Genomic DNA, 18,563 nt, shown 5'->3' with positions numbered 1-18,563 from the left:
AATTTCAGACTGGTGAGATACATTTTATAAGCTTCATACAGAAGTGTCTTTTGCTAAAAAGTAGTTGAATTATTACAATATGGAAATATCTGTCATAATATGATTAAAAGTAACAAAATATTTTAGAAGACTGAAACTTAGATGAGGTAAAGAGAAACCATTCAATGGACTTACAAATTGTCAGGACCTGTACAGCATGCACTTTTAAAAGCCATTTGCTTTTAGAATATTGAAAGAGTCCATTCAGAGATGAGGTATTAATATATTATTTTGGTATTTTTTTAATGAGTAATTTATAGGTCTTTGTTTTTCTGCTAAACTTACATAAAACAAAACCTTACCTTCCCAGATAGAGAAGAAATCTGATCTAAAAGCAGTGCGGATGTCTTCTTGATATTCTTTCTTGACAGGCTCCTGAATAGAATAGGTTAAGGAAGGAAGCTTACCTTCACTGCATGCATTTGTATTTTATAAACCATGTTACCATCTTATTTAAAGTAAGGACTGTTAAAGTCTAATATTTAATACTCAGAACCACAAAATATATTAAGCTCACCCTTCCAGACAAAGCAGTACGCTTGGAAATGCTTGAAAAACATGATGAAATATACTAGTGACACCTCTCATATAAGCAGACGTTAACAAATAACTATATATCCAAAATATCGGCAGGGTCATACAACCTAAGCTGCTATTATAACATCAACTCTAGTACCCGAAGTGCATAGATTTAAACCAATATGAGTACAGTTTGAAATCCCTGCAACATAGACAACTCAAAACAAAATTCCTCTGCCATACCTTGCCTCAGATTCTGCACCTACACAATAAAAACACAATTCATGGAAAAATGTTGCTATACTGTGAAGCATACTATTTACATTGATGAGTAAGGCTTAAGATTTTCTAAATTTACACACCAGTAAATATTTCTCTATTCTTTCCCCACAAAAAGCGTATCCATCAGTAGAAAAATACGTGCAATAATATAAAAACAAAAGCTGGTTATTGTTTGTGTAATTTAAATTTCAACATAAAAAAAATCCACTTGTGAATACACAATATACGTCTATTTCAGCAGGCTGGTATGGAATGAGTCCTTGCTACTCCTCACATGTTGCTTACATAGTTAGATACTGATCGTATTCTTTTTTTGCTATAAACCATTACCAGGTTAGAACCTTAAAAAAAGGATACAGCTCAAATTCCAGATCTGATACAAAAAAGGATGGTAGATCAGAGAGGACAACCATCTGTAAAAATTCTAACGCAGGACCATAGTAATGAAAAACCTGAAAAGAGATCAAATACAGAATCTGTAACAGTATACATGACATGATCTCAGTAGAACTTCCTCATATGTTTTGCTGGAGACATTTGCCTTACAGGTACATCTGAAAAAACCATAAGGGAATAAAAAGAGAGAAATAGTTCACCATGTTAAATAATTATATAAAAACAGGGAAGGTATTTAATTCTGTTTAATATGACTTGCTTCTTAGAATGCCAATCCTGTCCTTCATACAGGTTGTTACTTTTACCCAAATTCAAAGAAAAACAAAATCTAGCAGGACCAGTTAAATGCAATCCCAAATGTACATATTTTAACAGTGAAAATAATAGTTTGTTAACTGATGTCAGTTTCCATAAACAATGATCTTTGTTTTCATCAACAGAATTCCCATTGCATATCTACTTCCAGGGGAAAACATAAAAAGTAACAGTAATTTTCAAAAAACACGTACTTCTAAAACAAAATTCAAAAGGTTAAATAAATACAGAATTCAAATATTAATCGCATATTTTAAGCATTAAGATTGAACAAAGTTTAAATTTCTACTTTAAAGTAATTTTGGTATCACATACTTAAGAGCAAACAGATGAAATCCTGAAGGACCCGTTTCATGAGCACTCATGAGCAAAAGAAGTATTCCTCAACCTTATGCAATCCTTACTTTCATGTTTAATTTTCAGTTACTAATTTTCTCAGGAAGGTAAATCAGATGAATGCTGGTGGCTCAAAGAAACATCAAGAATAAGACATACCTCTGGCAAAGCATCAGTATTCCTATACTGTTGCTCTTTTTCAAGAGCAAAGCAAGAATTTAAATGTGAAGTGCTGAATGGTTTTACTGAAGTGCTCTTCATACAAAATTCTGGAAACCTGACTTCTGATGCAAACTGAAAAAGAGATGATGAAATGTAGCCAGTTACATATATTATTAAACAATTATTATTAGATTTCTTTCCACCATAACTGCAAAATTAGGTAAAAAAAATGATTTAGGTAACCAACTACTATATCCAAAACCTTAACACTAAAAGTGTAAACAATGTCTTTCAAAATCACAAGCCTTTATCTCTTTGCAGAAACACTAGATATGTTCTTGCAACAATGACTTACAGAGCTATATGATAATTATTTGTGGTAGAAACAAAAAATAAAAAATAAAATCTAATTTTGAACAAGAAGTTCTAAGGCAAATATTTCAGAGGAGAATGCCTGAATGTCTGAAGTTCACATTTAGATGCCTTGATATCGTTTCTCCTTTTATCAAGCAAAAAAGCACATTTTTCCTCCCACTACTCAGATACATTGCACCAAATATTAAAAAACATTATCTATTTGAATTAAGTTTTTGAAACCAAATTTAGATTAACACATAAAATGCGGTGTACTACACATGCTTTAAAGGATGTACACAGATGCTTAAAAAAAAGCTATTTTACCTTTCTTTCCCATATCTGAATCTTTCCCCTCCAGAGTTCTTTGAAATCAATAATATTCATGACATTATCTGTAGATACAAAGTCTGCCGATAGGTAGTCTGCAATCTTTTGCCAGCTATTGGAGAAATAAAAAGGAATTAATCTTTCTGAATTTAGTATTACATATTATCATGCAGTGTAATTTGATTGAATCCTGGTTCAGACTCTGTAACTGAATTGTTCATATCCTCCATGAATGCGGCAGCTAAGAAGTTTGCCAGACAACAAAAACCTCTTGCAATGACAAGCTGTAGGCATGGCAGAGTAAGGCTGGCTGCCAGAAGCTGAAGCAGAGTTAGGTAGCCATCACTGGTCCATCTAGATGGCTTTAAATTAGCCTTGTAAGTAAAGAGGTACCTGCAGCATAATTATTACTGAAATGCCGAGAGGGGGAGGGAGGGGAGGAAGGAGAGAAAATAACCAGCATTCATGAGTCCCCTTAGCTGTATCTTTTGTGAGAGAAATCAGCACCAGCAACGTAACAGGAAAAGAAAGTAAAAATTTTCATTAGAGAAACTGAATGCTCAAATAGCCTCATTTTATATAAAAGGCAGCAGAAAAAAATGTTCAGTCAAAACCTGGCTGCACAGGAAGACATCTGTGAGCACTGAGATGAAGCACTTATGGAAGTCACTGAATTCAGTTTATCTTCCTCCATACACATTAGGAAGTACTATATGGGAGGTATACTACTGATTCTTACCAAGGACCAAGCATTCAATTGCTTCATTAAATCAGTTTTGTTAATTTAAGATTAAACTCAACCACGTAATCTGTGAAGCAGACTTGAATCTTTTGGGTGGAAGAAAAAAAGGTGGAAGAGGCCTTGCCAAGTTATTAAACACCCACACAATGCTTTACTGCACAGGAGAAAGAAAAAACAACCATGGTTTACATCAGACACATCATGGCCTACTTCTATCAATCAGGAGAGGACAGTAAGAGATTAACTTTTATTTGACTTAATTTCAAGTTGAATAGTTTCGGGGTTAAAGCTCTTCAGAAGCATACGGGAAGTAATTGAGCATTTATATATCATTTTTCAAGAAGAGACATGCCAGGCACCTTTTTTTTTCTTCCTCCATTAAATGTAATAATGAAGGTTACCAATTTAAAGTCAGACCAGCGGATTTATACATTTGTTTTTACAAAAACTGGAAAACTACAACCAATGCAAGTTCATGCATAGCACAGTACATCAAAGCTTCGAAACAGAGCACACACACTGAAGATATTAGTGATTTAAATGAAAGTGAAAGACTTATTTTATTTTCTGCTCTCATCAGAACAGGTACTTCAGAAGGCTTGGGATTTTTGCCTGACTCTGCTGTTAGGCCATGCGTTTATGATAAATCAGCGTGAGCAGTTCCTCTCCTCAAACAATAACAGAAAACAAATCTATGTATTTGCAAAGAATATATGTGAAGTACTAAATACATTTGAGTGTTTTCTTTTAAAATATCCAAACACAAAACGAGTGACCTTGTTTGTAGACCTAAAATGAACAGCATACCCTCTAGAGTCATTTGCTGCAATGGTGATTTGCGCTGAGTGCCATTCTTTCAGGTGTTTCAGGGCACCAATAGCAGGTAAGCAGTCTTTTAACTTGGGTGCATCTCGTTCTACTGCCTGTAGTATTACATCAACCATTGCTCTTCCTGTAAAAACAGTTATATATGACTCAAAGTACTGTTATTCAGTAAGTGATTCAGTCAGTTAAAGATAGAAAAGTACTGATTATCATTGACTGAAATGAAATGGGTTTAAAGACCAAATACTTCTGGCAAGATTTAAAACACTTTTCACACATTTTTAGCTCAACTGTTTGTTCCTCTTGAATTAACACAAAATAAAATTCAATATTTTGCCATTCACTCACTCGCAGCAGTTCCTTCTTTCCTTTCTTACTGAAAACTGTACTGATTAGAGTCCTGCATCCCTGTCTCCAGTACAGTTGTGCTATGTTTACCTCCTTTCAACACTTCTAAATAGCTTACTTCTCATTCTTTCCACATTCAGTTTCTTTGCTATTCTAACTCAACTACTGCAACATTATTTAACCCAAACACAAAAGGTGATACCTATCTCCAGTTTACAAAATATGAATCCAATGTTTCTCATCCATGTTCCTTCACAACTTCTTGGCTCCCACCTGCTAACAATCAGCTTTAACATCAACACTTTCAATTTTATTTTATTTCTTTAGATAAAAGCTTATGATGGTTGCATGTTGAATTTTGCTTACTGTCTATTACTACTTTAGTGCCATTTCATATGGAAAAAAGTATTATATAAATAACTACCTGAATCACTGCTGAAACACAGTCTTCCAAAAAAAAAGAATTAGCAAACTACTCCCTAAGCTGATCTGTAAGGCCAATCGTGCTCAGGTTCCTTGAACTGCTTGTAAGACCTGCAAACAAGTTAAGTCAAACAAATATCCCATGTTGTTTTTTGTTTGTTTGTTTCATTTGACTATGACTTTACCAGCTGAATTTTTAGACAAATAGCTAACAAGATAAATTCCAAATTAGATTGCTCTTTTAAAAGGTTACCTGGGGCAGGCAGTTTGTCAGCTAACTGATGCAGGCTTTCTGCAGCTTCATCATAAATGCTGAAAATGAAGAGCAACATGGTTGGAAACTAAATATAAACAGTCATTTAGAAAGAAAAAGTTACAAGCAATGAATGCTAAATGATGTAAATAACATATTTAAAATTCAGCACAGACTTAATACCTAGGCAATGAGCTATACTTATCTCCCCTTTTACTGAGGCAGAAGTAAAATCAAAACAATCTGCAGTAAAACTTGAAGCAGGATTTCAGATAGCCTGCTTTCTCTTAGCAAGAGAAAACTGTCAGATGTTAGAATAATTGTTCTGTTATTCTATAAAAACCATCTGTAGCTAAAAAAAAAAAAAACAATTACAGCTATGTTAAACAAAGAAATATCTTCCATAGTAGGAGGGGATTGTTCATAGTTGACTATATGTTTGGTAATAACTTGCACTTGTTGAATTTTCTTGATTCCCTTGGGTTATTACTGTTAAATGTCAGCTCACTATACTTCCAATAAAGATAACAATATGCATACTCAGTCATAGACAGTGACTCCCTACTGTTATTGTCTTCTTCCTCAAAATTCTGTATGGCTCCCAGACATTCATCAATACTTGTTTGGAGAGAGTCTTCATTATTCTGTGTGTCGGAATTTATTTCCTCCCAGTCAGAACTGCAGAACTAATAAAGCAAGAAGAATTTGGAACACTACAGTTTTAACATGCACTAGGCAGAGAATTGTGGAACTTATATTATGAAAAAAATATTTCTTACCTGATAATAACCACATATAACATGACTTGCAAAATACCATTTCCTTATGCCTGGAATGCCAGCCAGTGAACATGCTGAAAAGAGACACAACAAGGATTTAAAATAATCAATCCACTACAATCTATTCTTCCTACTATAATGAGCATTTACGTTGAAAGACTCTACATAAGTAATTTAAGGTGCCACAGTGGCCTAAGCTCTACTTTCCTTTGGCATTATATTGAAGACCTAAACATACTGAAGTGTAGGTATGTGACTAAGTGTCTAACTATTAATGATCTTTCCATTATTAATAAGTAACAAAGTTTTTGACCTCTTAATGACTTTCATAAATGTCATTAATGCAGTTCGTAAAATGAGATGCTCTCTCTACATTTCTATGCAATAAAAATTACAAAAGTTGAAAACAGCTTAACATTCACACCTAAATGGATTTTGACAGCTTATGTTGGTTCACATGAAGAATAATTAGATGATAGTTGTGACAATGAGGTCAGCTTTAACAGCCAGATATACAAACCAAGTAAAGAACTACAAAAGCATCAGTATTATTAAAGAAGCTAAACTAAAAGTACTAAAGCATATCTTCAGAAATCTATTTTAAGATGATTAAATGATTTAATAAATACTCATGGTTTATGGTTCTGAATTGCTAGTCAACAGATATATACTGCTTCCACTGAAAAAATTAGAAGAGATAACAGGAGTAACAAAAATCGTAGGCATGAAAATATCAAGCTTCCCACTGACATGAGAAACAAGCCCTTTTCTGCTCTCAGTCGCTCTTAAAATAGATTGAAATTTGTCAGCCTTTCAAAACACTTGTCTTTCATTTCCAGTGCCCAGTATATTTAATCATCTGCTAACAACTGAGCTACTGAAGTAAAATCAGTTCTCCATAGAAACGGTAGCAGCAAGAGCAGGAGAAACTGGATTTCCTCACGTTTCTGATTTGTTTCATGTAGACAATAAATTTGCCTATGCTAATTCCTTGATAACATTTGGAATATATTACTATACTTACCTGGAAAAGTCCTTGCATCTGCATTTATAGATGAATTACAGTTTTCTTTCAGAAGTTTATAAACATTTGCAGCAGTCACAGCTAGAAAAAAAAAGTTTTTCTTAAATTTGCTGACTTTCGGAAGTCTTGCTTATTACAAATGCAGTTTAAAGTTCAGTTTAACATTAAAAGTTTAGTTTTAAAAAAGGTGTCAAGTACAGATTTACAGGAGTTTAAAAAGATTATTTTATAAAGTTCTAGTTAAACTACTGGGTATATAGATTTACAGGCTAGAGAAATGGGCTGACAAGCACCTCATGAGGTTCAGCAAGAAGTGCGAAGTCCTACACCCAGGGAGGAACAACCCCGGACATCTGTACATGCTGGGGGCAGAAAAGAACCTGAGGGTCTTGGTGGACACTGTGTTGACCATGAGCCAGCAGCGTGCCCTTGCAGCTAAGAACGCTAACGGTATTCTTGGTTGCGCTAGGCAAGTATCATCAGCAGGTCAAGGGAGGTGATTGGCATTGGTGAGGTTGCACCAGGACTGCTGTGACCAGATCAGCGCTCCCCAGTAGAATAGAGACCTGGACATACTGGGAAAAACCCAGTGAAGGGGTACAAAGATGATCAGGGGACTAGAGCACCTCTTCTACAAGGAAAGGCTGAGACAGCTGGGACCATTCAACCTAGAGAAGAAAAGGCTATGGGAAGATCTTATCACCATATATCAGTACCTGAAGGGAGGGTGCAAAGAGGACAGAGTCCGGCTCTTTTCAGTGGTGCCCGGTGCCAGGACAAGAGGCAATGGGCACAAACTGGAACACCAGAGGTTCCTCTGAACATCAGGAAGCACTTCTGTGCTGTGCAGGTGGCCAAGCACTGACACAGGTTGCCCAGAGAGGCTGTGGAGTCTCCTCCTTGGAGATCTTCAAAAGCCACCTGGACATGGACCTGGGCACCCTGCTCTGGGTGTCCCTGCTTGAGCTGGGGTGGGACCAGATGGACCCCAGAGGGCACCGCCAGCCTCAACCCTCCTGTGATATCTCTGAAATCTTCTAGTTAGCTAACATCAGCGTTGTAACAAAACTCAAATAATCTAAGTTTCTGAAGGTTTAATTCATTAAAGTCTTCTGTTCTGAAAGAAAAAGATTTTCATCAAGGTAATAATCCTGAAAACCCACCTGCGCACAGACCCCAGACCAAAAAGCATAAAGAAAAAGTCTTCGAGAACAACCCCAGAGGCGTTTGAGGCAGGGGCATCGATTAACCGGGTGAAAGCACAAGAACTCAAGGATCATATCTCTAGGAGACACAGTCCACCTACGTGCCCTAGGAAAGCCACACCGCGGGTAATTCCCGGTCTCCAGCCCTCACGGCGGCGGCTCCCGCTTCGTGCCTTGCCCCGCGTCCCCCCCTCCTCAGCGGCAGCCCCTGTTCAGCATCGCCCCCACGACGCATCGATACCTGCTCCGGGCTCCGCACCGCCCTCAGCCCTGCGCTCCCCCCAGCTGAGGAGCAGCACGTAGCGGTCCATGGCCGGCCGAGGACGGGCGGGGAGAGGGAGACGGAGCCGCCACCACCATCAAGGCTCCGAGCAGCCCGCGCTGCCCGCCCCTGCACCACCCCTCGCAGGGCGATGTTTCCGCTTCCCGGGGCGGCCGCCGCCGATGGGCTCCGGCTTCCCTTCCCCTTGAGCCGCAGCGGCCATGGCCAGTTACACCAAGGCTGCCCAGGTGAGTGGGGGGCTGGCCCTTCAGGCGAGGGGACACCGCGGTGGCCGCTGTCCTCCGTGTCACGGCGGGCTGCTGGCGGCCGCCATTTTGTGAGGGTGAGTGGGTGCCATGGCCGGGCACTGCTCTGCTGCCCCGCGGCCGGCCCCTCGTCGTGGTTGATGCTGGAAGGAACAGGCAGTGCCCACTCTGGGACTGCTGGGGAAGGAAAGGGGGCTGAGAGGGAAAAGGCTGCCCGCTGAAGGCGGCTAGGGTTGTTAGTAGGCACAGAAGCGTATTTAGGTGTTTCTCAGGCAGCCCAGAGACGCTGTGGGTGCCCCATCCCTGGAGGTGTTCAAGACCAGGCTGGATGGGGCTTTGGGCAGCCTGGTCGGATGGGAGGTGTCCCTGCCCATGGCAGTGGGGTTGGAATTGGGTGGGCTTTAAGGTCCCTTCAGTCCCACACCATTCAATTGAACCACTTCAAGAAGCAAGTGCAGCACAGGAGGTCTTAAAGACTCAGGAACAGTCTGTCCCCGTATGATGATCCGGTGGGGAAGAAGACCGGCATAGCTGAACAGGGAACTTTTACTGAGTGTCTGGGAGAAAAAAAAAGAGTTTATGTCTGGTGGAAGAAGGGGCAGGTGACTCAGGGAGAGTACAAGGCAGTTGCCAGCATATGCAGAGAAAAAAATCAGGAAGTCCAAAGCCTAGCACAAGCTCAACCTGGCCACTATCGTCAAGGGTAACAAAAAATGCTTTTATAAATATATTAATGGCAAGAGGAGGGCCAAGGAGAATCTCCATCCTTTACTGAACGCAGGGGGGAACATGACTACTGAGGATAAGGAAAAGGCTGAGGTTCTCAATGCCTTCTTTGCATCTGTCTTTACTAGCCAGAGCACTTACCCTCAGGGTATTCAGCCTCCCGACCTGGAAGTCTGAGATGGAGAGCAGATCTTCCCCGCTGATTCCCCCCAGTTCACGTGGAAGCAGTTAGAGACCTGCTGCTCCACCTGGACTGTCACAAGTCCATAGGGCCAGATGGGATCCACCCGAGGGTGCTGAGGGAGCTGGCGGATGTGATTGCTGGGCCGCTTTCCATCATCTATCATCGGTCATGGTCATTCAGAGAGGTTCCGTATGACTGGAGATGTGCTAATGTGACACCCATCTATAAGAAGGGTTGTAAGGAGAGCCCGGGGAACGACAGGCTTGTCAGCCTGACCTCGGTGCCAGGAAAGGTGATGGAACAGGTCACCTTGAGTGCAATCATGCAATGTATGCGGGACAAATTGGGGATCAGGCTCAGTCAGCATGGATTCCTGAAAGGCAAGTCCCGCCTGACCAACCTCATCTCCTTCTATGACCGGGTGACCCGCCTGGTGGATGTGGGAGGGCTGTTGACGTAGTCTACAGAGACTTCAGCAAGGTCTTTGACACAGTCTCCCGTAGTATTCTCCTAGAGAAGCTGGCAGCCCATGGCTTGGACAAGTACATGCTTTGCTGGGTTAAAAACTGGCCGGATGGCTGGGCCCAGAGAGTGGTGGTAAACGGAGTGAAATCCAGCTGGCAACTGGTCACCAGTGGCGTTCCCCCGGGGTCAGTGTTGGGGGCCATCCTCTTTAATATTTTTATTAATGATTTGGATGAGGAGATTGAGTGCACCCTCAGTAAGTCTGCAGGTGACACCAAGCTGGGGGGAAGTGTTGACCTGCCGGAGGGTAGGAAGGCCCTGCAGAGGGACCTGGACAGGATGGGTCGTTGGGCAGAGGCCAATGGGATGAGGTTCAGCATGGCTAAGTGCTGGGTCCTGCACTTTGGTTACAACAACCCTATGCAATGCTACAATTATAGGACTAGAGGTAATGGCCTCAAGTTGCACCAGGGGAGGTTCAGGTTGGAAACGAGGAGACATTTCTTCTCAGAAAGAGCAGTCAGGCATTGGGACGGGTTGCCCAGGGAAGTGGTAGCGTCACCATCCCTGGGGTTGCTTAAGGCAAGGCTGGATGTGGTGCTTAGGGACATGGTTTAGTGTGTGACATTGGTCGTAGGGGGATAGTTGGACCAGATGATCTTGGAGGTCTTTTACAACCCTGATGATTCTATGATACAATGTCTAGAACTGTTTTCTATTCATTTAATGCTTACTTGGTGGGGGGTGTTTTTGAATATTAGTATTTCTTATGGTGCTTGAAATGTAAAAAACGCATCGATCAAATTAGAGCAGCTAGATTCATTTATGGTAGTGCGTTCGTTTCCTGTATTAAGTATCACTTCTCTTTCTCTTTAGCAATGGGCTACTTTTGCCAGAGCTTGGTATCTCTTAGATGCGAAGATGCAACCACCAGGAAAAATCGCAGCTGCAACTGTAATCAGACTTGAAGGCAAACATAAACCTATTTATCATGCACTAAGTGAGTATTGCAGTACATGGAAGCATTTTTTTTCTGTTGATTTCATTTTTAAAAAACAGGGCTTTTTACAAAGTTGCATTTTTCAGTTGTTTGTAAATTATAAAAGGTTTGATTTCCCTTCCTGTGTTTTGCCTTTATATTACTCCACACAGTCTTAGGTCATTGTCTTTACCAATCCATATAAAGCTTGTTATTAATTCATTATTCATTTTTGGTAGCAGAATTATATTGGGGTTTAGTTGTTTCTTTTTTTTTTTTTTAAGTTTGAAATGTGGTTTTTTTGGTACTGATTTTAAACAAAAATTTAATTCACAGTGCATGTAATGAAACACTGGTATGATTCTTGATTAGATTTTTCTGAATGCTACTCTTCAGTAGTTGTACAGCACCACAGCGTCTTGGAGGAGTTCTTCATTCTGGGCAATGTGCAAAGAAGTCCTGTCTGCATGAGGCAGGAGGCACAAACTGGCACAAAGGAGGCTCCCTCTGAACATCGGGAAGCACCTTTCTGCTGCGCAGGTGACAGAGCACTGGCACAGGTTGCCCAGAAAGGTTTTGGGGTCTCCCTCCTTGGAGATACTCAAAATCCATCTGGACATGGTCTTGGGCAGCTGGCTGTAGGTGTCCCTGCTGGAGCAGCGGTTGGACCAGATGGCTTCTGACCTCAGCCACTTTGTGACGATGGGACTAGAACCTGTCTGATTTTGAAATAGGAGACACAATTATTGATGAAAGATATTTTCTTGATCAAATGAAAAAAATACCTTGCTTATCTACAGTTTAGAAGATTCAGCACTAAAGATATCTGTGATCTTGCTCATGATTGCTAATACCATAGTGCTTGTCTCACTGTGATGAGCATTTTGTAGGCAATAAAAATATGATCCCTATTCAAGAGACTTTACTGGAGCATAAAGAAGCATTAAGTGTTACTCATACATATCTAATGTAAAGACTAAAATTATACTTGATCTGATTGTCATAATAAAAGGTAGTATTTGTAGTTTTCGGAAGATATTTAAAATACCCAAGTTCTGCTATTGCAAAACGTGCCTTATCCACAAGATGTCACTGGAGTCTAAGGATATCTAAAAAAAAAAATGAAGCAGATGGAGGGGAAGTTCTTTTGGCTGTCCTATGGGAAAGATCTTTGATGGTTTTATGTTCATGAAGTAATAAAATCCTGGAAAGCCATTTCAAGGATAACTTCATTCAGTCTAAAGTATTCTATAAATCTGTACCAAATGCATTACACCTGAGATTGACAGATTACTACCAGTGGGAGACATTTGATACTCTTTAAGAAAGCAAAGTATGAATAAATTTATGGTTGGTGTGCTCAGCATGTCTTTCTTTTTTCCTAAAATAACAAGAAATATTTTAGCATCTGTGAGATAATAGTTCCTTAGGCAGAATAAGATTGTGAGGCATTTTGGTTTTCTGGGTTGACAGACACCTTTCCATAACATCATTATTTATTTATTGTTTTGAAAATATCTGGAGCTGAAATTAAGCTGTGGGTAGGGAAAAGGAATACATTTGATTTTACGTACATTTATTTTCTGTTTTAGGGATAGTCTTTCTTAAAGCATTAGACTTTTTGGGTGCTATCAGACCATATTAAAAGGTGATACAAGTCTTGTTAGCAAGGTTTGAATCTGGATTTTTTTGCTTTCTTCTGCACCTTCCCTCCCCTCTATTCTCTTTCCCTCGCATCCTATCTTTGCAAACAGCTTCACAGTAAGGAACCAAAAATAGCAGGCTAGGTTTTTCAAAAATTGTGTAATCTGATTCTTTGTATTGAATCATGAGCAAATGTAGGCAAACCACTTGTGTTATTTGGGCAGGATTTTCCACTCGAGCAGCTGTTCTCTGCATCCTCAGAGGAGAAGACTAGGCTAGATGGAAGCGCCCCACAAGCCAGATCAGGCAGGTATTACTCTTGCTTACAGTGTTAGCTTCAAATGGCTCGAAGCAGCACCTCAAACTTGTCTTGTAATGAAAGACTTGGCAAGTAGGTTGTCAGTCTTGTGCGCTAACAGTTGATGGTGCCTACCTTCAAACATCATTGAGTCCATAATTGAAATGTAGGAAGAAAAATGCACCCATCTGAAGCCCGCGTTTTTATTGTGAGATAGGAATTGCTGAAAAGTTACAAACATTCAGTGATGCAGAATGGAATCACTGAGCAGGTTAGCTTCATCTGAAGAGGTGTAACATTTACGTTGTATGTAACAAGTAGCATGTGCTATAGTGTGATAGAATACTATGGCCTTGGCTTTGCGCATTTCTGGAGAAAACTATAAAAGAGTAATTTTGGATATTACATCATGACAATAACCTGAAAGAAGAGTTCTCTGGCATAATCTTTTTCAAAAGTAGGATGCAATTGAACTGTGTTTGTGCAGCTGCTAAGTATTTTTCCTTTCTTCCTATTGAGAGTGAGTGTCCCTGATGTGATGGGAGCAACACTGTTAAAAGACAAGTGGAGACTAATGTATTCATTCGAAATTCTGAATTCTATTCATAAATTGGATCTACTTTAAAAGAACAGGTTAGTCATTATTTGGAAAGGTTAGTTTTTACTTGGCTTCATGTTGTTTGCAATGGATTTGTCAGCGTGGGGAATTGTTAATTCAGTATTTATTCAAGTGGAGAACTTTGGGCAAAAATTTCCATAGATGAACTTATTCTTTTCTCTTCCCAATTTAAAAACAAAACAAAACAAAAACAGCAATAACAACAACAGCAACAAAAAAAGGCACAAAATCCAATGTCAGCTTCCTGGCAAATGCATTTAGACACAGTGTTTTTAGAATAGATCTGTCAGTGGTGAAAGATGACAAATATCAGAGAAGATATTGAAACTGTGTTTGCACTTCAGCTGTAGTTGAAAATAGAGCTGTAGAGGAAGAGAAGATTAAAAAATGGTAGAAAACTTTGACCAATCGAAGTTTCACATCTTATTTATTATATGCTCTAGTGAAAAATGCATGTTCTATTCAGTTCCTTCTTAGTGTAGCTGCTTTGTTACCTACTAAGGAAAGCTGTAATCAAAGGAGTATTCAAATGCTTTTGTTCTAATATCGTGATGCATAAGAAGGTGAACTTTGGTCCAATCATTTTTCAGTTGATTTAGTGGGTGGTTATAGCTTGTACAGCTGATCACAATTACTTCTAAAATGAGAAACTCCATTTTTTCATGTTTTCATCATATTTTTTAGATAGTAAGGGTTGTAATAGTACTTTACTAGTAAATAAGGTTAGTAAAGTAACTATTCCTGGCAAGGTGTTGCTGACAGAACGTAAGGCTTTGGAATTAAAAACAAACAAACAAACAAAAACAGTTGATATGGAAGTTGCTGTTACTACAGGAACCAATAAATACATGTCAGCTGTAACATTCACTTTTGCTTGACTGATGAGAATGTTTTGTTTTTTTTTTTCCCAACAGAGTTGATTTTTATTTGAAATCTCTTTGCATCATAGATACATTGAGCCCTAGGCTGTAATTCTTTGGTAAAATTATTTTATTTACCAAAATTTTCAGTCCTCTGGTAAACATTGGTAGTGTTTTATAAGAAAACTAAAACATTTAGGATTGTTGTTTAGAGCTTACCTTTTTTCCTGGCTATTTAAAACAGGTTCATATGCAGCATGTGTTGTGTTGACTAAAATAAAATACTTGCTTCCAGGCCAGGCAACTGGATCTTAGGTGAATATATATACACTCTTTGTAGCTGCTATTTTGATTGGTTATTCCTGGGGTTCTCTTAATATTTTCTACTGCTTTCTACCTTGTAGGTGACTGCGGAGATCACGTTGTCATAATAAATACAAGACATATTGCTTTTTCTGGTAACAAATGGGAGCAAAAAGTATACTCTTCACATACCGGGTAAGTCACTTTATAATGATGAGCTGGTGGTAAATTTAATGTCACTTTCTTAAGAGTTGCAGTCTTTTTAGCATGTTGGTTCATAAGGGAATTGCAGTTTAGCTGTTTTGTTTTGTGCTTGCATCTGCTACAACATTTAAAACTATGCAAGACTTTTTTTTGAAGTGTATGTTGTTAGGGAAATAATCAGATTTAGTCCGTTTTAGCCATGACAATGGAGTAAATTACCAGATTGGAGAGACCAGATTATTTTGCTTGGAGATTAACGCAGAGATCATGACTACTGTATCTACTAAGCAGTAGAAGACTTTCCTATTGGCACTGCACATTTAAGACTTATACAGATTCCAACTTCAATTACATTATCCTACTTACCAGCTGATACCAAGATTGATACGTTCTTGAGTCAAAGAAAAAAGAAAATGTGCTTCGTGTTGGATATCAGATTTAAATTTCTCCAAAATAACTGGAAAAATTGAGATGTACTGATGTATACAATGGTGTATAGTATAAGTGTATAGTATATTATTCTGGCAGATACAGCTTCTTTACAGATGGAAGTACAATAAACAATTATAGCACGGATCAGTTCAGTCAAATAAAAACAGTCGCTCCTATTTTATGCTGTGGCAACACTAGATAATTATTCCCTAAGTGTTAAAATGTATCCAGTTGGGAGATTATTAAATCAAGTTGAGAAAGCTAATTTTGCTAGTATTGATGTTTCAGTCCTGAAGTTCCTTTGAAGTTCCGTTTTTTGCTGAGAAGTTCTTGTCAGAGTTAATGGAAATTAAGGTTTTTTTTCTCTCCTGCTCTTAATGACTTCTTTACATTTTTCAATAAGAAAGTGAAAGCAATTGTGCAATTAAAGATATACTTAAATCTGTACAGCTCCCTAAGTGGACAGTTCTAATGATGTTGGGCTTATTTTCATTTCAGTCAGGCTGATTCCCAATAATGTAATTAAATCAAAAGGAATCTGTTTTGCCTGACATCTGTTTGATTTCTTGCACCATTTAAAGTATATACTTAAACGTAAATTAGTGCAACTACACCATATCACTAAGTAGGTCAGGTTGATGGTGGACTTGATGATCTTGAAGTATTGATCTTGAAGATCTTGATCTTCCAACCCAGATGATTCTGTGATGCTAAGGTACTGTGATATTTGTGTTAACATCATGCTTGAGCATATAGCACTAAGCTTGTATGTTTCTTCTGTTTCTCTAGGTATCCTGGTGGTTTCAAACAGGTGACAGCAACTCAGCTCCATTTGAAAGATCCAACTGCTGTAAGTGTTTTGTGTTTTGTCTTTTTCATTTGTAAAGTAGATGTGTTTTCATTTAATTTGTTCCCCTAAGCAGAATGGGTTACACTTAACTGTGTGAAACACGATTGTGAACATTTTACTAACAGAGCTTGGCTTGTTGACATTGTTCTTGTACACAGCGTGTTTTGAGGGTCAGATTGTAGGTTGTGAATTTTTGTGTTTCATCCGTGCTGTCCAAATGAGCAAATCGGATTCATTTGCTTTGCTCATTTTTGACCGATTCACTTACTTTTAGTTTCAAAGGTCTGACCTTTGTCATTGTCAAAGTGACTCAGGTTAGACTTAGCTAAGCAGTGCTTCAGTTTAACAACCCTAGCAGATTAAGAGCCAGCGAGAATAAGGGTAATCTTAAAAAGTGTTAGAAAGTACACCTGCCTCTGTGTCCCATTAGAATTCAACTGTAGGTTTTGTTAAACGATTTATTTATTCACTGAGATTTTGTCTGCATTGCTGTGTATTCGTGGTCTGTGAGAGAGTTTGAAGTGATGACTACATTGAACTTCAGCCTCTTTAGTTTGTATTGGACCATTATTAATTCTGCTGTGTGTTTGTTACTAATTTAAAAAATTGTGGCAGATTTGAACAGTTTGGGATGTTGACTTAGGGTTAGGAAATTGCTGCTTTTACTAGGGCTTTGAATGCTCAATATTTCAGGACTGAATTCTCTAATTATTGTGTTTCAAAATGTGATGTGAGGCCCACTGAGACTAAGCTATGTGTGGTGGTGGTTGGTTTTTGTTTTTTTCTTACTTCAAGTAGTTTGCCTTGAGTCACCTTGTATGTAAAATATTAAAATACTTCTTCCTTTTCCTAGTGAAACTTGCTGCAAAATTATTAGGTTTTGTCGCTGATGTTTTTTATCCATGATTCAGTAATCCTCATTTATCCCAAGACTTCCATACAAGACAATTGTACAAGTACTCAAAAAAAAAAACTCTGCCGTAAGAATTTATCTACTTTTGCGTATGTTGTTTTCTTTATTTAAAATGAAATGGTGAAATAATTAAATCCCACAGTTCAATAATACTTTCTACCTAGAATTTTTACAAAGAGCTTAAATGCTTTTAAGAAATGGCTCTAACACAGTTGTAATTCCTTTGGGTAGTTCCACGTCTGAAATAATTCTTCAACTTTTTTCATTTGAGCTTCAGACAGAAGCTATGCACTGGGAGGCAGTGTAACACAACTTGTTTGTTAGGGCCTGAGAATTAGATGTTCTATAAATTACCTACTGGCATTCGTTCTGAAATACCTCTTTCCTTGCCAGACTCCTAGATGAATTTCTGTGCAAACAGAGGAGGATTAAATGCATTGCCAATAACTAAAACATGTTGGACAGAGATTCGGCAAATGGTGATGTGGCTCAAGACTTGGTCTAATTTAGCAAGAGAAACTTTTTTTTTTTTTTTTTTTTAGAAAAAAGGCAATTCTGTATAGCTCTCAGCAATTAACTCTTTAATTCTGTTGAAGTGCTTGGATGTCCCTCTCATAAAGTAGTGGGTGGTAATTTGGCAGGATATGTTCTATATGTGCAGTGGTCACAGTTTTTGAATAGCAAAGGTTTTTATGGCTAGAAACATTTGTTTACTGGTTTGGTGTGAAATCTACTGGGATATGATAAAGATGGAAATTAGGATGGTGATTTATTAACATGTTTTATTTTTAGAATCACGGAATAGTTTGGAAATAGAAGGAAAAGACCTTAAAGCCCACCCAGTTCCACTCCCCTGCCATGGGCAGGGACACCTCCCACCAGACGAGGCTGCCCAAAGCCCCATCCAGCCTGGCCTTGAACACCTCCAGGGATGGGGCATCCACAGCTTCTCTGGGCAGCCTGTGCCAGTGCCTCACCGCCCTCAGAGTGAGGAATTTCTGCCTTATATCTGATCTAAATCTCCCCTCTTAGATTAAAGCCATTACTCCTTGTCCTATCACTGCACTCCCTTTTAAAGACCTATCTGTATAAGTCAGTACTGAAAAATGATTACCATGCAGAAGGCCAATGTCTAGCTGAAGCATCATTTGGCTCCTCAAAATACCATGGAGACTTATATAAACTACATTGTTTCACTTTTTTGAATTAAAAAAAAAGATACTTTT

General features: G+C 38.7%; 2 protein-coding genes across 3 annotated transcripts in view; one reads left to right on the top strand and one right to left on the bottom strand.

The window, feature by feature from the left end:
* MTBP (MDM2 binding protein) overlaps positions 1-8,750 on the bottom strand; it is a 31,113-nt gene extending 22,363 nt beyond the window's left edge. Inside the window, exons 1-10 of one of the 2 annotated variants that reach the window (XM_035556248.2) lie at positions 8,574-8,750; positions 7,128-7,208; positions 6,104-6,177; positions 5,865-6,010; positions 5,325-5,383; positions 4,283-4,427; positions 2,731-2,845; positions 2,047-2,181; positions 1,198-1,292; positions 342-414 (exon numbers count right to left, since the gene is read on the bottom strand). In XM_035556248.2, the coding sequence (XP_035412141.1) occupies positions 342-414; positions 1,198-1,292; positions 2,047-2,181; positions 2,731-2,845; positions 4,283-4,427; positions 5,325-5,383; positions 5,865-6,010; positions 6,104-6,177; positions 7,128-7,208; positions 8,574-8,643 (993 nt within the window). In that variant the 5' untranslated portion in view covers positions 8,644-8,750. Of the gene's footprint in view, positions 1-341; positions 415-1,197; positions 1,293-2,046; positions 2,182-2,730; positions 2,846-4,282; positions 4,428-5,324; positions 5,384-5,864; positions 6,011-6,103; positions 6,178-7,127; positions 7,209-7,843; positions 8,130-8,573 lie in introns of those variants that run through there. The other variant, XM_050708912.1, reaches the window with a different exon arrangement.
* Positions 8,709-18,563, top strand: part of MRPL13 (mitochondrial ribosomal protein L13) — a 34,699-nt gene continuing 24,844 nt past the window's right edge. The window contains exons 1-4 of the mRNA XM_035556249.2: positions 8,709-8,842; positions 11,112-11,235; positions 15,040-15,133; positions 16,364-16,424. Of these exons, the coding sequence (XP_035412142.1) occupies positions 8,816-8,842; positions 11,112-11,235; positions 15,040-15,133; positions 16,364-16,424 (306 nt within the window). The 5' untranslated portion in view covers positions 8,709-8,815. The remainder of the gene's footprint in view (positions 8,843-11,111; positions 11,236-15,039; positions 15,134-16,363; positions 16,425-18,563) is intronic.

The sequence above is a fragment of the Cygnus atratus genome, chromosome 2, assembly GCF_013377495.2.
Source record: "Cygnus atratus isolate AKBS03 ecotype Queensland, Australia chromosome 2, CAtr_DNAZoo_HiC_assembly, whole genome shotgun sequence".
NCBI classification, from domain to species: domain Eukaryota; kingdom Metazoa; phylum Chordata; class Aves; order Anseriformes; family Anatidae; genus Cygnus; species Cygnus atratus.
This window is presented reverse-complemented; position numbering and strand designations above follow the sequence as displayed.